Source organism: Miniopterus schreibersii, assembly GCF_964146895.1.
Source record: "Miniopterus schreibersii genome assembly, chromosome: 12".
NCBI classification, from domain to species: domain Eukaryota; kingdom Metazoa; phylum Chordata; class Mammalia; order Chiroptera; family Miniopteridae; genus Miniopterus; species Miniopterus schreibersii.
In genome coordinates this window covers 16060328-16086130 of record NC_138112.1, presented here as the reverse complement: position 1 = coordinate 16086130, position 25803 = coordinate 16060328, and the positions used below count along the sequence as shown (strand labels likewise).

At 37.1% G+C, this 25803-nt stretch overlaps 1 protein-coding gene across 1 annotated transcript; it reads left to right on the top strand.

Moving 5' to 3' along the window:
• Positions 1–4247: 4247 nt before the first annotated feature.
• On the top strand, positions 4248–24476 carry BIRC2 (baculoviral IAP repeat containing 2). Its single transcript, XM_081153670.1, has 9 exons — positions 4248–4713; positions 6002–8181; positions 8274–8373; positions 11827–11905; positions 12767–12815; positions 19717–19959; positions 23109–23363; positions 23631–23672; positions 23785–24476. Exons 2-9 carry the CDS (start codon positions 7347–7349, stop codon positions 23976–23978), a joined length of 1797 nt encoding a protein of 598 aa, XP_081009796.1. The 5' UTR covers positions 4248–4713; positions 6002–7346; the 3' UTR covers positions 23979–24476.
• The last annotated feature ends 1327 nt before the right edge of the window (positions 24477–25803 follow it).

Here is a 25803-nt window from a genome sequence, read left to right as displayed (position 1 = left end):
TGTCTCACCAAATTCCTTAAACTCCACCTTGGATATATTAGCCCTTAGCCTATCTTCAGCAAGGACCCCCCTGGGCTTGATGTCTCTACTAAGTAATTTTACATACACTGACCCCCTCATTTTATTGGTTGGCTATAAATACTCAGCTGTCTGCTATATTTTAGAGTTGAGCCTGACCCCATTCCCCTACTGCAATGCTTAGACCAATAGTCCTGAAGAGTCTTTCTTACCTTTTCTTTGTTCACATCTTGTCAGAATCATTTCTTCTTTAACAACACCACATAATCAATCCTAACATTCTTTTATACTTATTTTTTAAAATAAATAAAACATTACATATGCAATTGATGCATATGAAAAAATTTTGATGTTATATATAATAGAGCAAAGAAATTAAAGCTATACTGAAATAGGGGCTTCTGGTCAAGATGGTGGGATAGGCAAACATGGTATTTGCATCCTCCCACAACCACATCAAAATTATAACTAAACTACAGAAAAACCATCATTCAGAACTGCCTGAAATCTAGCTGAACAGAAGTCCTATAACTAAGGATATAAAGAAGCAGCCACAAGAGACTAGTATGAGGGGCAGAGATGCAAAACTGGTAGTTACAGGATAGTCACAGGTATGTACAGTACAGTATAGGGAGCATAGTCAATAATATTGCAATAACCAAATATGGTGTCAGATGGGTATGAGATTTACCAGGATGATCACTTAGTAAGTTATATAATGTCTAATCACTGGGTTGTACACCTGAAACTAATAATAATGTATGTCAAATGTAATTGAAAAATAATTTAAGGTAAAAATATATAAATTCTGAATACATTTACTATGTTATCTAGTTCTTTTCTTTAGTAGGAAGAAAGGAAAAAGAGAAGTAAAGGAAAAACTAATCCCAGTACTACCTTCCACCTACAAAATTTGTCTTCAAACAAGGATTGTTAAACATGGTAAGGGCATTTCCTCCCACCCCCTTTCCAAGTTTTTATTTGAAAGTGCTTTTTCTTTGTTCATGATAAAGGTAAGGACACAAATTTAAAATAAATGTCTATCTATTGATAGGCTAAAGGCAGACAGCATGATGCATTTTGTGGACAGATAATGTATATGTACATCTATTTCACATATGCATACACACCTATATGTGAGAATGAAAAATGTTATGAGGGCATTATTCTGACAGCTTTTTAAAAAATTTTTAAAAATATATCTTTATTGATTTCAGAGAGAGGAAAGGAGAGAGAGAGATAGATAGAAACATCAATGATGAAAGAGTCATTGATTAAGCCCGCAACCCCGGCATGTGCCCTGACCGGGAATCAAACCCTGATCGCCTGGATCCCAGGTTGACGCTCAACTGCTAAGCCATGCCCGGCCGGGCCTGACAGCTTTTAAGCCAACAAAAATTTTGTCCTTAGGTGCATGTTTTCTTTCTCCAGATAAAAATTACCTTTTATTTTTCCATGGGTTTATGTAAGAAATAAAAAAAAGTTATACTGAAATACTATTTACCTAACAGACTGACAAGAATCCAAAAGTTTGATAACATACTCCCCTGGTGAAGTTGTGCAGCAAAATGGAGTTTACATACATTGCTGGGTGGTTTGCAAAATGCTAATACTCCCGATATTTGACCATATCTAGCAAAATTACTTAGGAATTTCTCATTAGATCTAACAATCCAACTTCCAGGAATATATTCTAAAATAAGATTTATGTCCATAACTATTCATTATAGCCCTATTTGTAAGAGCAAAAGATCGAAAACTACTCAGAAGTGTATCAGTTAGGGAATTAATTGAATACATATGGTTCTAGTTGAATACATTATTGGTGCCCAGCCAGGTGTGGCTCGGCCGTTGAGCATCGACCTAGGATCCACGAGATCTTAGTTCAATTCCCAGTCAGGGCACATGCCTGGGTTGCAGGCTCGATTCCCAGTCAGGGGTGTGCAGGAGGCAGCTGATCAATGACGACTCATCACTGATGTTTCTATCTCTCTCTCTCCCTCTCCTTCCTCTCTCTGAAATCAATAAAGATATATTTTTAAAAAAGAATATATTATTGGTACATCTACACAAAACAAGACCATATTACCCAGCTCTGTCCATGGAACAGGTTATAAAAAAAACAAAAACTCAATAACAATTAGCAGCACAAACATTCAAATTATGGTCTTTAAGTACCATTTCCTAGTAAAGGAACCAGGGCACCCTGAATAAATGGTTTATTATAGGAATGGGTGTAAGAAACGTACAAAACCAGCCTGGAAAACAATCAAAGACTATTAGGGCCATGTCAAAGGACTCAGAAACTAATGTGAATACACTCCTAGTGGCTTAAGATAAAAAAACCCTGAGAACCAGTAATGACAATAACTAATGGATTACAGCTCACAAAATACATTTAAATCCCGATTCATAATGATAGCAATGACTGCTATTCACTTTTAGGTTTTTTATCTACCAGGAATGTTTTTAATAGTTTAGGTCAAGATCTAACTTTTCTATTGAAATAACCATTCATTCAGCATTACTTATTGAGAAGTTAATCCTCTTCTCACTAATACCAGTCATATATCAAATTCATATATATATAGTACATAAATGTATATCCTATGTATATCTTTATATCTACAGATTTATAGGTGTAGATATAGATAGATACCTTTTGGGGGGCTCCTTATCTTGTTCCTTTATTCGTCCATTCTTGTGCTAACACAATACTGCCTTAATTACTGTGGCGTTATTATACAACTCATTATCTGGTGGAAAAATCTCATCAATCTTACTTTCTTCTTTAAAACTGTCTTGAATCCTGTAAATATTTTTTCTACATAAATGTGAAACATATTAGAATGGCAACCTCAGCAGAAATATACACCTTATTTTTAAAAATCACCAGCAACTCTACACTTAAAATATATAAAGATTAACTGAATAAACTTGACACCAAAGAACAAGGTTGTACAAGGTTAAAGTTACAAAGTGGTATTTATTATACCTGAATGCTGTTACGTACTTTTCGAGGAAAAATATCTAAGGCTTTTGAGTTTTTGAAATTCAAACTTTCCCCTATATTGAAGTATATTCATTATCTTTTTTTGGTCAGGACAAGAACTGAGTAAGAGAAAGAACCTTGAATTCAGAACGACCGGTTCTTTTCCCACATATATAAGGAAAGTTCTGTAACTTTCCGAGAAGTAGTGACTAGAACTAAATACTGAACTACTACCAAAACTCATGAGCATATTTGGAAGTTTTTAGTCATTTGGAGCCATGGCATTTTTCTCTGTTATCACAAATACTTTCTTTTTACTATCAACACTGGAACAGAAAACCTCCTGTTCTGTGACTGACTGGCAGGCAGAAATGACGGGGACAGGGAATGGGAAATGGTTCAGGGTCTCGGAATTCCCGGCTGCTTCATTAAGTGGCTTGTCATTTGGAAGTTTTTGCCCCTGGAGTTCCCCTGAGAGAAGGAGGCATCGGATTTCAGTGACAAAGAGCGTCTTCACAGAACATAAATTAAGAAATGTCCTCGCTGCAATACAACATGTACTGCATGACAATGCATTTGTGGCACTACTGGGGGGGGGGCAAAATGTGCATGACTTGCAACCCCGAGATTCCTTATTTGCAATTTTCTATCAGTTAACTATTTAAAACTTCAATAAGTGAGCTCCTTTGTGGTTCACGTACAATTTTTTTATATATATCCACACACATATATGAATATGTCCATTCCATCTTACCCATATTCAGAAAAAAACTGGCAGTAAAGCCTGGCCTGTAATACTGTTGGCGTCGCTAGAGATGAGCTTTTGAAATAAAGACACGTTTTCGTCAGTGCATCTCTCTCCAAAAACAGAAAACCAAAAGTTTAAAAACAAAGAAAAGTTTAAAAATAAAATAACGCCGGTTAATCATAAACTAGATATAACTGAAGTAGAATTCCCAAGATTATAAAATCAAGTCTTCAAAATTAATCTGTTCTACTTCCCAACACTTCCGCTTTTTTCCATTTCCAGGGTTAAGCCGTTGAACGTTGACGCTACGCGGCTGAGATCCACTGAAAAACGGTTACAGCCGTTTAAAAAGGTTACAACAGTTTACTTAACTGAAGCAAAAGAGCCCCAGGGCGACTACTCCCCAGCGCAGTCGCTCCGGACGGGCGCAGGCGTCACACGGAGGCCCTTGGCCCGAGCTGCGCACATAGCTCGGAGCTGACGTGGTGAGAAAGCACAGAAAGCACCGTGCAGGGGCGTTTCCCCAGGATTTTCCAAGGGTCAACCTCGCAGGCTCACGGGTTTGCCACGTCCCCCTCGGGAGAATGTCAGGCACAGACAGGAAGGCAAATGGCAAAAGCGCTCGAACCGCGAGCTTGAAAACCTTAACGCCGGATCGATGCGCACGCCGCCGCCTCGCCCCGCCGGACGCCCCACTAACCGCACAGGAACGCGCGCCGAGTCCCGCTCTCCGACCGCAGACTCCCCGGCGCCCCCGCGCCCCGGTGACGCATTCCCCGCCCGGCGCGCTGACGTCACCGTGCGTCGATGTGGGCCCCCGCCCGGGCGGGGGGAGCTTCGGCAGCGCCAGGACCCTCGCTGGCTCCGCGGCACGTCGAGTGGGCGCTGCTGCTCCTGGCGTGTGGAGGCCGCGGGGCAGCCGCCCGGTGGCCGTGTGCGCTGCGCCTGCCCTGAGGTGAGTGCGCCCCTTCCGGGCCCGGGCCGCGCGGGGCGAGCTGGGGCGCGCGGGCCCCCGGGGCCCACTTCCCCGAAGCTGCGCGGGCCGCGGGCGGACGGCCTGGCTGTGGAGCTTCCCGCGAGCTCCCCGCTGCCCGCTCTCGCCTGGGCTTTGCTTAAGTTCGGAAGCTCCGACTCCAAGACCTGCAGTGGAAAATAATTTTTTGGAAAAAAACAAAAAACCTGTTTGGCTGCCTGCTCGGGCCGCCGCCCACTTTCCCGGCCCTCAGACTTGGACCGAGAGGTTTGCTCTCAGAGCGTTTGCAGGGTTTCCAGCTTCAACCTCGGTGTGCTTTTCAGTGTGTGGAAACCGACACAGCCCTGTGGCGACGAGGCGATTGATTTCAGATTGGTTTCGGCGGCGCCCCGCCGCCTTCGCAGTCTTTTGTGTGCCGTGAGGGATTAGCGGGCAGCCCCCCTCCTGCTCCCCTCTCCTCTTCCAGCCCGGCCCCCTCCCAGCCACAGCTTGCGCAAGGAGGGCTGAGTTCAGGCACGGTGCTCGTGGGTAGGAGCGTGTCATTTAAAGGGGTAACAAGCCCGGTGCCACGGCAGCGTCCACGCCGGTGCCGCAGCCCCGCGCCCGGTGCCGCGCAGGCCGTGGTGCTGCGTTTGTTCCGTTGCGAGGTGCTTGCTGTTGCTGTTGCTTTGGAATTGGGCGGGGGGGGGGGGGGGGGGGAGCTGTGGCGTTGAAGGATTTATATTAATGAGTACCCGATGCGTGTTACTCTGACCGGTCAGTTTGCCTAGTCCCGGGGAGGCTTGGCATTAAAAATAATTACAAAAGTAATTACAGTCTAATTACTGTCCTGGTCTATAGTTACGGTCTAATTACTGTCCTCCTGTTGCTGATGGGGTACAGGGAGTCTCTTGGGCCACTGTCTCCTTTTGCCAGCGATATTCTTAATTAAAAGTTGTCACCAGAAAAGGGGAGACCAAGGGCAAGATATTTTCATATAAGGAAATGTCCGTTTGCCTTTAAAGTTGTGTTTAAAAATATATATATATGTATATATGTACTTACATATATACATATATATACTTATTGTTAAGAGGCTATATTGCATTTATTTTAATTAAAGCTTTTCCAATTACTAAGTTTTTGTCACGAATGTGCTAGAATTAAGATGTATTTTCTAAAGTGTAAATCATTTTTAGAATTTATTGAATAAATTGAATACTAGTGTATAACTGCTCTTTATTATGAACATCGTTTTCTAAAATAGGTTTCTTGTGTTTTTTCTCCCCAGATTTACACCTCTGAAGAGACTACTTTTTTACCTCCTCATTTTTTTCCGCTGCAGTAATAAATCCCATTATGGAGACCCAGAAACCTTATAAAGGGATATAGCTTGAATTCTGTGGAGTGTAATTTTGTGTATGAATTATATTTTTAAAATATGAAGGGTTTTCAGAAAGGAGGCTAGTAGGGTTAATTACTGGTACATTATGTATAAGTAGTAATTCTGTTGGTAATACAGTATTTTATTAGGCATTTGTGATAGTACCACAAAGGACTACAAAGGACAGTTTATCTTGATAAATTGATTTATCTTTAATTACAAAATGAATGATATTACAGATGTATGATCCTTAAATGAAAGACAGGTTAATTTTTAAATGCAGTGTAGGAAGTTTCTGCTGTGGAAATTTTATGGTTAGCTAGTTAAGTTTATGAAGAAAATACCTTCAGTTCATCAGGTATAATAATAAAGTGGTATGCAGAGTTAGGGAGAAAGACAACGTAATGATGCTGCAGGAAATGGAAACATACAGACAATAATTAACACAGGTGGAAAAATTAGCAGTTTGTGAGCTTTAAGCAAAATTCATTTCATTTGACATCACACACAGTATAACAGGCATAGGTTCAACAAAGCTGGTGGGTGTTGATATCTCCAAAGTTATCTGAAACTAATATAACCCACTTAAGTAAATACTATGATAATAAGTTGTGTGAATTAGCCTTTAGATAATGTGACCATATGAAAACTTTAATTCTTGTACTAGACTGAAACAAAATTTTTATTTTTTATTTTTGATAATCATATTAACGTGCTTGTAGAGAAAGAAGTCTGCATAAACTTTTTTCCTCTTATAGCATAAAGAGTAATTGGTTTGATATCCAGTATTTGTAGTCTGTAACCAAAAGCAAATTTACGTATTCTATAGTTGTTTAGAACTTTGGAAATACAAACCTTTAAAAGTCAAGTAGTTTTAAATCTTTTCAGAAGTGTATCAACTTCTTTCAGGTCACTATGTTAGTATTACACTAAATAATGACCTACTAGCACCTGAGTTACCTAAAAGAGTTAATATAATCCCAAAGAGTACTACAGAGTATCTTGGTAATTTAGAAGAAATATTCATCCTACCTGAGTGTAAACTCAGGTGTAAATCCAGTAAAGTAGGTGTAGTGAATTTTAAGTAGGAGTCTATCATTTGATTCTCTTTTATATAGTAAGTATCTAATTTAGTATGAAGAGATGAGAAATTTCATGTGAAAGTTTTTACCCATCAAAAAGTGAAATCACTCATGCACAAAACTACCTCCCAACAACTTGTCCTAGGTCCCTCATATCAAAAAAGAGTATAATGGAAGATAGCACGATTTTGTCAAATTGGAAAATTGACAGCAAACACACAATGAAATATGACTTTTCATGTGAACTCTACAGAATGTCTACATATTCAACTTTCCCCACTGGTGTTCCTGTGTCAGAAAGGAGTCTTGCACGTGCTGGTTTTTATTACACTGGTGTGAATGACAAAGTCAAATGCTTCTGTTGTGGCCTGATGCTGGATAACTGGAAACAAGGAGACAACCCTGTTGAAAAGCATAAACAGCTCTATCCTAGCTGTAGCTTTATTCAGAATCTGGTTTCTGTTACTAGTTTGGAATCCACCTTTAAGAATACTTCTCCAATGAGGAACAATTTTACACACTCATTATCTCCCACTTTGGAGCAAAGTGGCTCATTCAGTGGTTCTTATCCCAACCTTTTACCAAACCCTGTTCATTCTAGAGCAGTTGAAGACTTCTCCCCATTGAGGACTAACCCCTACAGTTATGCAATGAGCACAGAACAAGCCAGATTGCTCACTTACAACCTGTGGCCATTAACCTTTTTGTCACCATCAGAATTGGCAAGAGCTGGTTTTTATTACATAGGACCTGGAGATAGGGTAGCCTGCTTTGCTTGCGGTGGGAAACTAAGTAACTGGGAGCCAAAGGACGATGCTATGTCAGAACACCGGAGACATTTCCCAAACTGTCCATTTTTGGAGAATTCTCTAGAAACGCTGAGGTTTAGCATTTCAAATTTGAGCATGCAGACACATGCAGCCCGACTGAGAACATTTATGTACTGGCCATCTAGTGTTCCAGTTCAACCTGAGCAGCTTGCAAGTGCTGGTTTCTATTATGTGGGTAAGAAACTAACATAGCTCTACATTTTATCTAGTTCATTTTGATTGACATGAGAATGTGTGTACTCAATTTTAGTCTTTTGTTTTCTTAAGGTCGCAATGATGATGTCAAATGCTTTTGTTGTGATGGTGGCTTAAGGTGTTGGGAATCTGGAGATGACCCATGGGTAGAACATGCCAAGTGGTTTCCAAGGTAATTGTTTATAAAGATATTCCTACATAAAACTGCTTAAAGAAGTGTAGGTATCCTTGCATGGTTAAGTTTACATTTCAGTATAACAAAGCTTCTCTTATACTATTGGGGAACGAGCCTTTTAAAACTTTCAATTTGAACTTTAATTATTTTGATTGAAAATGTTGTAGAATGTTCTGTGCATTTTTCTTTTGTAAGCCATGTATTGAGGGTGTAGTTCAACTTGATGACACATTTACAATTATGGCCATACATTTCATTTATATATTTCCCATTTTGCTTTAAAGGAGACTTAAGGATTAAAGATATGTAAAATAGAAAAGAAAGAACATAAGTTAGAAAAAGGTAAGAAGGGAAAAGGAAAATAAGAAGTGACATAAAATGGATCTATGAATAAGATAATTCATAATAAGAAAATGCATATAATATCCGATTGTTAAATCTGATTATAATTGTAAATAATTTTTTTCTGCCCAATTTTATCTTGTGGTATGTCACATATCTCCTTTGGTCATTGACTCTGCCAGTAACTCCTATTTTTAGAAAGAATTTAGAGGCAATGTTGTTAAGGAAATGGAATTAGAAATTAATTCTGTTGGTGTTATTGAGTAGCTATTTGAACTTGGACAAATTGTGTGATGCCTTTGAGCCTCTCTTCTCTTTCTGTAAAGTGAGGGAGTTGGACTAGATGATTTTTTTTTAAATTGTGGTAAAATATACATAACATAAAATTTACAATTTTAACCATTTTTAAGCACACAGTTCTGTGGCATTAAGAACATTCACATTATTTCTCAATCATTACCACCATCCATTTCCAGAACTTTTTCATTGTATCAAATTGAAACTTGTATTCATTATACTAACTCAGCATTTACCTGGTCCTCTACCATTCTATTTTCTGTCTCTATGAATTTGACTCTTATAAATGGAATTATATAATATAATGTTTTGACCTGTGAGTACCTTTCACAATATGAGGAATCTCTGGAACCCCTTCGGGAAGTAAAAAATCCTTTTGTCATTTTTGTGTAAGATAAAAAACAAAATTTTGAAGTAATAAGTATTTTATTATGGATCAGTACATTGTTAAAAGTTGTGTTTTAAAATATCTTTAATATTCATAATATGTCTAGATAAATTTTAACTTTCTAACTCTGAAAAGTGATATATATTTTATTTACTTTAAATAAGTTATGTAGGAAAACATGTTTTAGTGTCTGAATTTTAAATGAGTTAATTATGTTTGATTCTATGGGATTGTGTACATATAATTTGAAATATAAGTATACTGTATGAAAAAGTCAAGAACAAACTTTCCAATTCCAGTGTTTGAATTGCTGTATTTTGTCCTTTATAAAACAAAACAAAACAAAACAAAATCTTGGTTTATTTCTGTAACTTGTGTTTTGCTTTAAATAGATAAGTAAAGGAAAGAGCTTAGTGGTGCGTTTTTTGTAAATACTTCTGAAAACAGCAAATTTTCATTGTGAGTAATCTTTTTTTTAATATATATATATTTTTTTTGTTGATTTCAGAGAGAGAGGAAGGGAGAGGGAGAGAGAAACATCGATGATGAGAGGGAATCATCTATTGGCTGCCTCCTGCACGCCCCCTACTGGGGATTGAGCCCGCAACCCAGGCATGTGCCCTGATCAGGAATTGAACCGTGATCTCCTGGATTATAGGTCGATGCTCAATCACTGAGCCACACCGCCTAGACTGTGGGTAATCTTTAATCTCAGTAAATGAAAAGCCAGAATGGATAATTATTATCACTGTGTTTGAACACAGTTTATTTATTTATCAAATATTCAGATGCTTAATGGATACTCTTTTAGATGCTGGGAATTTAATAGTGAATAAGACACCCAAAAATTGTCCTCATGGCATTCACTGGAGAAGGGGGATATATGGGGCAGTCAGAGTTTATTATACTTCCTATCTTTAATTGTTATGAATATTAGTTAATCAGTCCCAGAATAAAAATAATTTAAAACTGTATAAAGATCAAATCAGTGACAACTAGTTCTATTACTTGGTTGATAAACTTGAGTCCTGAACATGTATATGATCTTTACTAATTCTGCCCATTCACCAATTGAAGGATATTTGAGTTGTTTCTAGTTTGGAGCAATAATGAATGAAGCCACTCTAAACATTAATAAACATTTGTGTATACGTGTTTTCATTCTTCTTGGGTAAACATGTCCAAATGTGATTGATGAGTTGTATGGCAAGTTTTGTTTTAACTTTATAAGAAACTGCTAAATTGTTAAATGTTAAATTTCCACTGACACAGTATGAGACCCCCAGGTGTTCCAAATCCTTAACAACATTTGATACTGTCGGTCTTTTTATTTTAGCCATTCTAATAGATATGTACATAGTGATATTTCACTGTGATTTTAATTAACATTTCCTATTGATTAATGTTAGTGAGCTTCTTATTTGCTTATTTGCCATCTGTACATCTTTGGTGAAGTGTCTGTTCAAATCTTTTGCCCATTTTTAAGTTTTTTTTTTTTAAATTAAGTTTTGTGAGTTCATAATATACTATGGATACAGTGCTTTATCAGATGTGTTTTGCAAATGTTCAGTCTGTGGCTTGTTTTTCATTTTCTTAACAGTGTCTTTTGATGAACAGAAGTTTTTATTTTGATGATGTCAGTTTATCAGTTTTATCTCTTATGGATTATGGTGTTGGTTTCTTATCTAAGAAATCAATACCTAACATAAGGTCAAAAAGATTTTCTCCTACCATTTCTTCTGTTGTACATTTTACATTTATGTGTATGATTTATTTTTAGTTTATTTTTGTATGTAGTGTGGGCATAGGTCAAGGTTCATTGTTCTTTATATATGGGTATCTAGTTTTCTAGCACTATCTGTTGAAAAACAAAAGGAATGAAATGGAAACAGATTTTATGTGAACCTCCTGAAACACCTTTGAGAAACCCTAGTAGTTTGAAAACGGGTATTTGGATAACACTGTCACATTATATATAGATGAAAATATTTGACTCAGTATTATTTGGAGGGAGGGTTTGTGCTTTAAATGTAATGTAAGAGTTTAGCAGTTACTATATTGTGAAAGATCACATTTTAGGAATACTGTGTTAGTTTCTGAAACTGTATTAAGCCCCCAAATTAAATTGTCTAGAACAGCATTTTCCAAGCCTCAGTTTGTGCTCCTTTATAGGTCTAGATCCTTTTATTGTTGTTACTGTGTTAATAGAATGAAATAGAAAATATCAGAATGCATCAACACATAGTAAGAGTCTGTAATATTTGAGAATTTTGTTCCTGTTAGGTATATATGTATGCTACATTGTGATGTAAAGTGTTTATATTATGGGGTACAACAAGTGTGAAAGCCACTTTTCTAGAATGATCAGGTTATATTTTTGATATAAAACAATGAAAAAGAATAAATTTCCTCTTATGTTTTAGGTGTGAGTTCTTGATACGCATGAAAGGACAGGAGTTTGTTGATGAAATTCAAGCCAGATATCCTCATCTTCTTGAACAGGTAAATAAATTTTTATAATTGACAACACTGAATTCTCCTAAATAGTGATTACAAAAAATATTAGAAGTGATGGTTACATCTGTTTTTTAATTATAGTTACAGGTTTTGGTTTCATATTAATATCTTTAATTTTTATTTTTTTTAACTACCTTGTTAAGGGGGTTTAAAAAAGAGATTGTCTTTTGTTTTTAGTTTTTTGAAAATCATTCAACATACTACTATACAATTTGTGGTAAGGTTGGAGGAGAATATTTAGTGTCTATTCCATCCTTTCCAGAAAAGAAAAGAAAATAAATGGTCAGGCATTTGGAACCTCTGAGAGTGAGCCAACTGAAATATGACTAAAAGGAATGAGAAATTGTTAATACTTTTTCGTACTTTCCTGAAACTAGAGAAATACTTGAATTCTAATTTGGAAGTAGGTGAAGTTTAAGGAAATTTTTATGATGATTAAGGTAAAACAAAGCAAAGTGAAGAATATTTTTTAAATGTTTTTATTGATTTTAGAGAGGAAGGGAGAGGGGAGAGAGAGAAACATTAATGTGAGAGTGAAACATCAATCCATTGCCCTACCCTCCACCCCTCATCCCTCCACCCCCTCCAACTCCTCCACCCTGCATGTGCCCCTCCCGAGATCAAACCCGAAACCTGGCCAGGAATCAAACCTGCAACGTTTCAGGTGCACCGGAAAACGCTCCAACCAAATGCGCCACACCCGCCAGGGCAAGCAAAATGAAGTATTATGTGAATTACCCAGTTTTCAGAGTATGTACATTACTTAAGGGAAACTTATTTTAATGTTACTTTGCAGGTTGTTTGAGATTTCTTATTTTACCTATTAATTTTTCTCTTGTTTCATAGCTGTTGTCAACTTCAGACACTGCTGCAGATGAAAATGCTGATCCACCAAGTATGTATGAAAATACTTCATATATGGAATGGGAATTTTTATAAGAATTTAGGAACCAAAGTATATAAACAAAGGATTTCTGAGGTCATAGGAAAAAAGGCTGGACGTTAACTAATAAATAATGTGTCTGCTAAGATTCATGACATTGTTAGAGGATTCTTAGAAGTGTACTAGTCTTTTTTATTTTTTTTATTTTTAGAGAGAGTGGAAGGGAGGGAAGAGAGAGAGAGAGACAGATAGACAGACAGACATCAATTGGTTGCCTCCTGCACGCGCCCCAACTGGGGCTGGGGAACAAACCTGCAACCCAGGTATGTGCCCTTGACTGGGAATCGAACCCAAATACCCTTTGGTTCGCGGGTCAACGTTCTAATCGCTGAGCCACACAAGCCAGGGCTCTTTCTTAAAATACTGACATTTCAAGTGGGGAATCAAGACACATGTTAAAGAAAAACAACCATAACAAATAGCTCAAAGAATACCAAGGAAATGTGCAAACAATAAGCCCTCCAAGGAGGAAAAGTTGTTTGCTATAAGCTAGCATATTTGAAAAGACCCAGTTCACATATGATTTAGGAATTGGGCTAGATGTTAGGTATTTGTCAGGGGAGCTTTTTATCATGAAAGGGCAACTCCTCAAATGCTTTTTCTGAATCTATTGAGAGGATCATGTTTTTAATTCTTTAATCTGTTAAAGTGGTTATCATGTTTATTGATTTACATACGTTGAACATCCTTGCATCATAGGATAAATTCCACTTTATCATAAGTATGATTCTTTTAATGTGCTTTTGAATTGTTTGTTAGTATTTTGTTGAGAATTTTTACATCTGTATTCATCAAGGATACTGGTCTGTAGTTTTCTTTCATTTAGTGTCCTTATCTGGCTTTCGTATCAGGGTAATGCTAGCCTCATAAGTGGATTTGGGGTTTTCCCTCTTCTTTAATTTTTTGGAGGAGTTTGAGAAGGATTGGCATTAATTCTTTTTTAAATCTTTGGTAGAATTCACCAGTGAAACCATCTGGTCTTGGTCTTTCTTTGTTGAGAGGGTTTTTCATTACTGCTTCAATCACCTTAGTTGCTATTAGTCTGTTCACATTTTCTGTTTCTTTATGATTCAGTGTTGGTAAGTTGTATGTTTCTAGGAATTGATCCATCTCATCTACACTGTCCAGTTTGTTAGCTTTGTTAGTGTTAGTTGTTCATAATACTCTCTTATGATCCTTTGCGTTTCTGGTGTTTCTTTTGTAATGTCTTCTCTTTCATTTATAATTTGAGTCTTATTTTCTAGGTTAGTCTAGCTGTGGTTTTTCAATTTTGTTTATCTTTTCAAAAAACCAACTCTTAGTTTCTTTTCTTCTATTTTCTTTATAATTTCTGTATCATTAATTTCTGTTCTAATCTTTATTATTTCCTTCCTTCTACTAACTAGGGCTTTGTTTCTTTTTTAAATTTCATATTGTTTAAAGTTAAGTTGTTTATTTGAGACCTTTTTAAAATGTAGGCATTTATTGCTACATTCCCTCTTACAACTTCCCTCTTACAACTGCTTTTGCTGCATCCTCTAAGTTTTGGTACGTTGTATTTTTTTTTGTTTTAAGATATATTCTGATGTCCCTTTTATTTCTTTGATCCATTGGTTGTTCAGGAGTGTGTTGTTTAATTTGGAAAAGATACTTGATATGACTTCAGTATTCTTAAATTTGTTAAGGCTTGTTTTTGGCCTGACACATGATCTATCATGAAGAATATTCCATGTGAGATTGGCAAGAACGTTTTCTGGTGCTATTGGATGGAATGGTCTGTGTATGTCTGTTAGGGCCATTTGGTGTATAGTGTTATTCAGGTTTACTGTTTCTTTGTTATTTTTCTTTCTGGGTGACCTATCCAGTGTTGAAAGTGGGGTATTAAAGTCCCCTACAATTATAATTATTTCTCTCTTTAGTTCTGTTCACATTTGCTTTAAATATTTAGGTGCTCCAATGTTTGGTACATATATATTTACAATTGTTATATTATTGATGAATTGACTCTTCTGTAGTGACCTTCTTTGTCTTGTCACTGATTTTGACTGAAAGTCTATTTTATTTTATGTAAGCATAGCCACTCCTCATCTATTTTTACTACCATTTGCACAAATATCTTTTTCCATACCTTCACATTCAGCCTACCTGTTTCCTTAAAGCTAAAGTGAGTCTCTTGTAAGCAGTATATTGTTGGATTCTGTATCTTTTGATCAGAGAATTGTCTATTTATATTTAAAGTAATCATTAAGGACTTACTATTAAAATTTTACTTTTTTTTTACTTTCTACAAGTTCCTTTGTTCATTTCTTCTTCTCTTGCTGTCTTCCTTTCTGATTAATTTTTCTTTGTGTTTACCATGAGGCTTACATGAAACGTCTTATGTATGTTTTAAGCTGATAACAATTTGCCTTCAGTCGTATACAAAAACTCTACAGTTTTATTTCTTCTCACCCCACATTTTACACTATTGATGTTATACTTTTACATCTTTTTATATTAATAATACATTAGCAAATTACTGTAGCTATAATTTTTTTTTAACTTTTATACTAGAAGAAGTGATTATACACTTGCCTTTATCAGTAAGTTTTTTGCTTTTGTATGTTTTCTGCTGTTACTTAGTGTCCCTTCATTTCAAATTGAAGAAATCCCTTCAGCAGTTCTTGTCAGGCAGGTCTAGGGTTGATGAACTACCTCAGCTTTTGTTTGTCTGGGATGTTTTTATCTCTCCTTCATTTCTGAAGGACTGTTTTGTGTGATTGATTGTTTTTATCTTTAAGCACTTTGCTATATCAAGTCACTCTCCTGGTCTGCAAGATTTCTGCAGAAAAGGCCTTAGAGGGTTCCCTTATATGTGAGAAATTGTTTTTTTCTTGCTTCTTTGAAAGCACAACTTTCTATTTCACTTTGACTTTTAACATATTATGTGCCTTGGAATAATCTTTGGGTTGATCTTGCTTAGAGTTTTTTGAGCTTACTGTTCCTGGATATCCATAACTTTCCCAAGATTTGGTAAGTTTTCAGCTATTCTTTTAAAAAAATTTAGTATTTCTTTAAGTAATACTAAATTCTCCCTTTCCCTCTCTCTTCTTCTGGAACATACATTATGTGACTGTTCATGTGTTTGGTAGTGTCCCATAATTCACATAGGCTTTCTTCACTCTTTTGATCTCTTTTCTTTTTGTTTCTATAATTGGCTAATTTCAAATGACCTGCCTTCAAGTTCTCTGATTCTTTCTTCTGCATGATCAAGTCTGTTGTCGAATCTCTCTGTTGAATTTGTCAGTTCTGTCATATTCTTCAGCTCATGAATTTCTGTTTGGTTCTTTTGTATGTTTTCTATTTCTCTCTTTTTTGTTTTTTGTTAATCCTCACTGAGGATATTTTTTCCATTGCTTTTTAGAGTGAGTGGGGGGGCGGGGGAGAGAGAGAGACATCGATGTGAGAGAGACACATCAATTGGTTGCCTTCCACATGTGCCCCCACTGGGGCTGAGGATCGAACCTGCAACCCAGGTATGTGCCCTTGACAGGGAATCAAACCCTCAACCCTTCGGTGCACGGGCTGACTCTCTAACCCCTGAGTCACACTGGCCAGGGTGGTTTCTATGTCTTTATTAAACTTCTAAGTTTGTTCATATGTTGTTTTCCTCATTTCATTTAGTTGTCTATTTTTGTTCTCTTGAATTTTATTAAATTTCTTTAATTGATTCTTTTAAGTTCATTATCAGGCAAATCATAGTTGTCAGGCGAATCGTAGCTTTCCATTTCTTTAGGGTTGATTAGTGGAACTTTATTAGTTTCCTTTGGTGGTGTGATACTTGCCTGATTTACATGATACATGTAACCTTGCCTTGGTGTCTCTACACTTGAAGGAGCAAACAGCTCTTTACAGACTGGTTTCGGCAGGTAAAGACCTTCTTCTGTAGGTTCCCCTGGCTGATGGGATTTTCTCTGGATTGCAGTCATGCTTGGTTGGAGCTGTTATGAGGCTGTTGCTGGGTCTGTGGTGGTATCTATGGTTGATGGGCTTGTTGCTAGGGACTTGGGCTGGCTTGGATCCTATCTGGTCCCTTGGTGGATGGTACTGACTCCAGTACATTGTTCAGTAGGATGTTGTTGGGACAAGGGTCAGTTTCAGTGTACACAGTTGGGCTCCAGATAGTGGGCCTGTTACCAGGTGTGCAGAAGAATGTGGCTCCCTTCAGGTTCTTGGGGGTAGGGGCTCCTGTCTGGTCATTGGGTTTGTCCCTTGATGTGCAGGACTGGCTCTGGAACATAACTGAGAGTGGCTGGAACTGAGCCCCAAACCTGTTTCAAGTTCAGCCGAGATTGAGGTCTGTAGACCTGGCTCTGGAGGCATGGATGGATATGTCTCCTACCAGGTCCCTTGGTGGACTGGACTGCTCCTTAACTTAGAGAGGCTGGAGTTGTTTCAGGATCTCCTGAGGTGCAGACATGAGTGTCTCCCACCAGTTCCTTGTGCAAGCATTACTGCTGTGGACTGTGGCTGAGAGGGACTGGAGCTGAGTAGGACCCTTTCAGTATCTCCAGGTGCTCAGTTGGGAGTATCTTGCTGGGCCCCTGTGGCAGCAGGACTATGTGTGGACTGCAGCTGGGATGGGTTGGAACCCAGCTCTTTCAGAATCTACAGTCTGATAGGTGTATCTCCAGTGGCTCCTGGGCCATGGCTTTATCTGGTTCATAGGCAACTTCAGTGTCCACAGCTGGGATTGAGGTCTTTATGCTTGACACCCAAAGCATAGGTGGGCATGGCTCCTCTCCATTCTCTTGGTATATGGTATTGGGGACAGGACTAAGATAATTGGATTGTAGCCAAGTCCTGAGGGATACGAAGCTGTTTTGGGGTCAGTTGGTTAGAGTGTTGTACTGTGCACCAAAGGATCATGGGTTCCATTCCCAGTCAGGGCACATAAGCAGGTTTCAGATTTGATCCCCAGTCGGGGCATGTACAGGAGGTAACCAATTGATGTTTTTCTCTCATATTGATATTTTCTCTCTTTCTCTCCTTCTCCTTCTTCACTAGAATCAATGAAAAACATATCTTTGGGTGAGGGTTAAAAAAAAAGTTTGACTCAGGCATCATTCCCGATTCTTCTCTTTACCTTATATATTTAATTAGAAGTCCTTTCATCTCTACCTTAATCTTACCACTTTTTTCTATTTCCACCGCATCAACCTAATCCAAACTGCCATCATCTTCTATTAAGATATCCTAACAGGTCTCCCTGATTCCATTTTACCTCATTAAAGTTTATCACCAAGCTAGCAGAATCATCTTTTGAAAAAAGAAATCAGGTTTTATCAGTCTGCTGCTTAAAACCCTCCTGGAATATTCTGGCAAAATAAAATGTAAACCTCTTGCAAGGCTCTACATGAGCTGGGCATCATCTTCCTCTCTGACTTTCACTGCCACTTTTTTTTTTTAAGTATGTTTTTATTGATTTTTTTTTTTTTTTTTTGAGAGGAAAGGAGAGAGAGAGAAACATGGATGAGAAAAACATCCATTGCACGCCCCCTACAGGGATTGAGCCCAAAACCCAGGCATGTGCCTTCATTGGGAATCAAACCAGTGACCTCTTGGTGCATAGGACAATGCTGAACCAACTGAGCCACACTGGCCAGGCATACCACCTTCTTTCTGTTTCTTGAAAATATCAAGCTTTAGTCTTTTTTTTTTTTTTTTTTTAAATATATCTTTATTGATTTCAGAGAGGAAAGGAGAGGGAGAGAGAGAAATAGAAACATCAGTGATGAGAGAATCATTGATTGGCTGCCTCCTGCACGCCCCCCACTGGGGATCGAGCCCGCAACCCCGGGCATGTGCCCTGACTGGGAATCGAACCCTGATCGCCTGTATCCTAGGTCGATGCTCAACCACTGAGCCACGCCCGGCCAGGCTTAAGCTTTACTTTTGACTTAAGGTTTTACACTTGATTTTCCCTTTGCCTGGAAGATTTCTTTCAGATACTCCCATAGCTCACTCCTTTTTATCACTCAAGTATTTGTTCTGGTGTTCTCTCTTCAGACAGGGCTTCCACATATGTTTGAGCAAGGGAGCACAGTACACGTTGTAGCCGTTGTATATTTGTTTATTATAACAGTTTTCCAGCAGATGGCAGTAAAGTGTCTTGAAGAATTATGTCTGTAATTTTCATAGAGCCGTGTTGGCTAGCATTGACCCTGGTATCAGAAAAGCTTTCCTGATTACCTTACCTAAGTGCCCTCCTGCCCCCTAGTTTGTTTTAATCACCTTCCACTGCTTTATTGTCTTGAGAGCATTTCACTGTGTGAAATTATATGACTGTCTGCTGCTTTAACCATATTCGATTATATCTTTAGACATATTTTGTGTGAACTAGCCTCCGTTTTACTGTATTTCCTGTCTTTGCTTGTTATCCTCTCTGCTTCATCTTCAAGTCAGAGCTCTAATGCCATTTTTTTCCGTGAAGTCTTTGCTGATTTCCCCAACTTTCCTGGCCCAAGTGAGATCATTTCTCACTTCTAAATTTGTGTAGCATATTAGCTTCTAAAAATGACTGTACATCTGAATCATTTGAGGAATTTTTAAAACATACAGATTCCTAAGCCTCATCCCTACTCTCTCATTAAGTAGGTCTGAAATGTAGCCTGGGAAATGGAAGTGGTATTTTTTTAAAAGTACAGCATATTATTACACTCTCATTTGATCCTGATTAAGTTTAAACTTTTGTTGGAGTTACAGTAATTGATGCATGTAGCTCATCTCTCTTACAGGGTATAAGCAACAGGAGAGTAAAGATTGTGTTGTAGACATTTTCCTACATATGTTTATATTTGTGGAATTTAACATTGGTACATGTCTTTTCAAATAGTCGTTCATTTTGGACCTGGAGAAAGTTCTTCAGAAGATGCAGTCATGATGAACACACCTGTGGTGAAAGCAGCCTTGGAAATGGGCTTCAGTAGAAGCTTGGTAAAGCAGACAGTTCAGAGTAAAATCCTAACAACTGGAGAGAACTACAAAACAGTTAATGATATTGTGTCAGCACTTCTTAATGCTGAAGATGAAAACAGACAAGAGGAAAAAGAAAGACAAACTGAAGAAATGGCATCAGGTATTTGGGAATGTTAGTAAACGGCAGTATTTCTCAGTGGGGCTCATAGAGTTGTGTCACGTCACAGGACAGTTGCATCCTCACCTGTTCACTAATTGCCCATAGAGGCCTCCAGTCATTTCCAAACCGCACACCCCCTTCTCCCCTGTGCAGTGGACTGCACTACTTGAGAACTATTGAGTTCAGCTTTTTTCTATATTTATTACCCAGTTAAGATTCCCTGATATACGCTAATCAGAGGATTTTAGCGTAACTCTTCTTGAGTTCTATTTACTTCTTATAACAAGTTTAAGTTGTTCTGAAAAAGCACGATTTTAAAGTTGAACGCAGGTCTTCTTTCTTTCTTTTTTTAAGTTCCTTCAAATCATATTAATATGGTATTTGACTCTGTAATCCTTATAAGTGAATCTTATATAAAAATAGAACTGATGATAAAATCCTTGGGCTTGGCGAGAAGCCCCTGTCCAGCCCAAAGATAAGGAACTGATTTTGGTATTCATCCAGATTATGTTAAGTCTCAGACTCCCAAAATAGGTCTTTTGAGTAATCATTTCTTCAACAAATATTTATTGAACATGGACACTTGTGCAAGTCACGGTACTTGTTCTCAAGGAGCTTATAGACTAGCTGTGGAGACTAGTATGCAAAAGATAGGGTTAAAGAGCTAGCAAAGGTGAAGGTTGCATGTATAGTGAAAATTGGGGCATTTGGATTGGAAAATACTTTTTCTCTTTATTTCTAGAAAGAACTAAAGGGTAAGGAAAATAGACTTCACTTTTCACCACTTATTTCTCATTAAACTTATAAATGTAAAGATGTACTTTTTTTTAAGGCTGAGAACAGGCAGTTAAATATGGTAATTGGGACACTAAAAAAGGAACTTCTTGAAAAATACGTCAGGAATTCATGCTCATATTCTGTAAATTTAGGAAATTTGTGGATTTTATTTGATTTGAGGTTAAAGGAGAAAACATTTCCTGGAAACAAAAGAGATTAGACTTGGTTCATATGCAATTTTTAAAAAATTGGTATAAACATAGACATTTCTAAAATAATATTGGTAGTTAACTATGTACCAGATGTTATGCTGAATACTTTATGTATATTATCTCATTTAATTCTCACAACCTGTTGAAGGAGGTGCTGTTATCTATATTTCGTAGATAAGGAAACTGAGGAATCTGGAGGTTAGGATACATAGCTAGTAAGTGGCTATGTACGGGGATCTGTATCTGACCTGACTTTATAGCTCAGACTCTTCAACAATGCAGTACAATAGTCCCCACCTTATCCGCAAGCTATATGTTTTAAGGCCCCTAGTGTGGATATGTGAAACCGCAGATATGCTGAACCCTATATATACTTTTTCCTATGCATATATATATACACCTATGATAAAGTTTAGTTTATAAATTAGGCACGTAAGAGATTAACATTAATAATAAAATAAAACAATTATAACAATGTACTATAATAAAAGTTATATGAATGACTTTGGGGCCATTATAAAGTAAAATAATGGTTACTTGAACACAAGCACTGCGATACCATGACAGTTGACCTGATAACCTCATGACTAATGTGTGGGTAGCGTATACAGTGTGGATACACTGGACAAAGGGATTTTTCACGTCCCAGTTGGGACAGTGAGATTTCATCACACTACTCAGAATGGTGCACAATCTAAAACTTATGAGTTGTTTGTTTCTGGAATTTTCCATTCACTATTTTTGGACCATGGTTGACTGTGGATAACTGAAACAGTGGAAAGTGAGACTGTAGATAAAGGAATTCTGTAGTACTCCTTCATAACCATGGAGTTGAAAAGAACACTAGGAGACCTTGGTCTGCAACTGATTGTGTCTGTCACCTTGGACAGGTTCTCATTCTTTTCTGAGTCTTTTCTATTTGAAAATGAGAAGCAGTCATCCCTATATTGTTTAATCGACAGGATCTTTGTATCAAGTAAGACAATTTATATGGAAGTGCTTATAAAAGTAAAGTGATATTTATCTTTTTGAATTAGTGTTTTCATTTTCTTTGGATAAACACCCAGAAGTGGAATTGCTGGGTCAAACGTTGTATCTGTTGTTTTTTGTTTCTGTTAGTCCTAATCTGAGGGTAGTTTTCCATTGAGTTTTAGAGAGAGTGGAAGGGGAATGGGCAGGGGAGGGAGGGGGAGAGACAGAGAGAAACATCAGTGTGAGAGCGACACTTGGATTGGTTGCCTCCCGCATGAGCCCCAACCAGGGCCAGGCATCCAACCTGCAACCCAGGTATGTGCCCTTGACTGGGAATTGAACCTGAGACCCTTGGTGTGCGGGTCGACACCCCAACCTCTGAGCCACACCGGCCAGGGCTATATCTGTTTAGTTTTTTTCAGGAACCTCTGAACTGTTTTCCATAGGGCCTACACCAGTCTGCAGTCCCGCCAATAGTACAGAGGGCTCCCTTTTCTCCCCATCCTCGTCAACACACGTTCTTTGTCGACCTTTTGATAATGGCCATTCTGACTGGTGTGAGGTGGTATCATTGTGGTTTTGATTTGCATCTCTCTGATGATTAGTGATGTTGAGCATCTTTTCATATGTCTATTGGCTGTCTATGTCTTCTCTGGAGAAATGTCTTTTCATGTTCTCTGCCCATTTTCAGCGGGGTGATCACATTGTAAGGTATAAAAATGTCAAGTCACAATGTTGTACACCTAAAACTAATATAACCACTATAAGATTATACACCAACTATACTTAACATTTAAAAACTTTTTCAAAAGCAAAGTGATATAATGCAAGTGGAAATTAGTATGTATTATTAATTCCATGGGGGAAAGTACAGAGGTGGGAAATTTTTCCTCTCCTCTAAAATTCTCTGCTTGCTTTCAACAGAATAAAGGAAAAGCAGGCTTCTAAGCATATAAATGTACTGACTTAAGAAAGGGACACAAACAGAGGCTCTGTGTACACTATATAATGTGCTTTAGCTAAACCTTCTGGAAGCTTTTCAAGTGAGAGACATTAACGTGCAAATAAGTAAATTTGTCATTTTTCAAGTTCCTGTTTAGTGCTAAGTTGCTTGTAGGGTTGGTATGAGTGTAGCCGGAGCAGTTTAAAGTCTAATGGATTTTTTTCTTTCTTTTCTCTAAAATGAAGATGATTTGTCATTAATTCGGAAGAATAGAATGGCGCTCTTTCAACAATTGACTTGTGTGCTTCCTATCCTGGATAATCTTCTAAAGGCCAATATAATTAATAAACAAGAACATGATATAATTAAACAAAAGACACAGATACCTTTACAAGCAAGAGAACTGATTGATACTGTTTTAGTTAAAGGAAATGCTGCAGCCAACATCTTCAAAAACTGTCTAAAAGAAATTGACTCTACATTATATAAGAACTTGTTTGGTGAGTTTTTTAGTAAAATTATTTTAGAAATCCTTGGGATTATGTTCATCTTTGTATTTGACAAAATCCAGTTAGCAAACTATAGTCTGTAATTTAACATGTTCTAAAAAAAATGGTCCTTTATTGCCCAACTAGTATGGTTGAATATTTTCTGATAATATATACTTAGAATCTATATTCAGTAGATAGTAGGTAAAACAGATAGGTAGTGGGTTAAGCAGTGTTATATTTGGTAGTGATGCTTTTTGTGTATTTTTCTTTTCTCAGTGGAAAAGAATATGAAGTATATTCCATCAGAAGATGTTTCAGGTAAAACAAAATTAAGACTTAACACCAACATGAATTATTACTCATATTATTTTTTCAATGAGAACGAAAGTAGAAATTCAATTTCACTCAAGTTTTTTGTTGTTGTTACTAGGACTGTCACTGGAAGAACAATTGAGGAGGTTGCAAGAAGAAAGAACTTGTAAAGTGTGCATGGACAAAGAAGTTTCTATTGTATTCATTCCTTGTGGTCATCTGGTAGTATGCCAGGAATGCGCCCCTTCTCTAAGAAAATGCCCTATTTGCCGGGGTATAATTAAGGGTACTGTTCGTACATTTCTCTCATAAAAGAAAAATGGGCTATATGTTAGCCTGTATGTGAAAGTCTTTAAAATGTTGCTGAACATTTGAAGCCATCTGAAGTAAAAAAGGAATTACTGGTTCTTTCATTAGTAACATTTGTGTTCTACTAGTAATGTTTCAAAAAAATATATTGTATATCATATTTAATCTTAATCTCTGCTATATCCAAGGGAAGATTTGTGTTTGGTGGGCTATTTTAGTGTACATGTGTGCACATAGGAGAAATTAAAGGAGTAAGTAGACTCAGTGCTATTATGTATCATTTCAGGAGTGACTGAATTTGGTATTTCTTAAAGCTTTGAGCACTACATTAGAGTGTAGCTTAGAACTGGAAACCAGGAACTCTGGAGTTTATCCAAGTTATGGTACCAAATTCTCTTTGATATTTTTCACTTGTGTCATTAAATAAGGATATTTCTTTTACTGGTAAATAAGCTTTTCCCTAATTTGTGAGAACCATCTTAATAAAGTTCTTTAAAAAGACTGCATCATCAAGAAATTTTTTCTCTTGACTTAAAAAATAGTTTTCCTAAGTCTTCAAAGGGTTATAAGGATTAAATGGGATAATATACATAAGCACTGTCCCTGTCACGTTGTAAGCACTCATATGCTAAATTAGCATTTAGATAAATTAGATAAAAATTGAACTCATGAAATTACTAAGAAATTTTTAAATAATTTAATTAAAATTCCTTTAGATAACATTATTTGTCTAAATATAATTTGAATTAAAACCTTATGTAAAAATTCTTAAAATTAGTGTAGTCACTTTGTTGCATAAATGTTGATGCGATGAGGAGGTGGAATGTAGACAGTGGTAATTATTTCCTTTTGGAACCCAGTCATATTTGATCTTTTCCCAGATCAGGGTCTGTAGCAGACTTCTGAGGTCAAGTGGAAAGGAGGTCTAGTATTAAAAACTCCATTTTTCTTCTTAACCCCACAACTCCTTTAGATCCCTTTAAATAAAGACTATCCTGGGAAGAGTGAATACTTATCCTTCAATCTCTTCTCTTGCCATTATAGAAGGAATATAAAAGGAAATTAAATCCTTTTAGAAACTGTTTCTTCTTTTTGCTTAATAACTACTATTTATTAGGATCTGCTGTGTGCCAGGCACAGTGCCAGATTCTTCAAACAATTAAGCTATATTAATATTTTTAAAAATTGCATGGGTTGCCATCTGACATAAGAACTATAACTTTTTGAATTTGTGCCCACACAAAATCCGTATGTTGAAGCCCTAATCCCTAGTACCTCAGAATGTGACTATAATTGGAGATTGGGCCTTTAAAGAGGTGATTAAGGTAAAATAAGATTATATGAGGCCCAATCCAATATAAATTGTCCTTATAAGAAGAGATTAGGACACAGGTACTGAAAGGCCCGTAGGAAGATACTGGAAGAAGATGGCCATCAACAGATCAAGGTGAGAAGCTTCAGAAGAACCCAAATCTTCCACATCTTGATCTCAGACTTCTAGCCACCAGAACTGTGAGAAAATAAATTTCTGTTGTTTAAGCTACTTAGCCTGATACTTTATGGCAGCCCTAGCAAACTAATACATGGTGCTAGATACTTCAGAGCATATTAGCTCTACTTTCAACAACTGCAAAGTAAAATTTGAACCAGGGATCTACTTGGCTCCTTAGCTTGTTCTTTTGGAACAGTGTACCTATTAAGCTATATTAATATTTTCAAAAATTGCATAGGTTGCCATCCAACATAAGAACTATAACTTTCTGAATTGTGTTTGAGAGGTTATCTTTATTCAGCTAAGTTTTGTTTTTTGTTTTTTTAAATATATCTT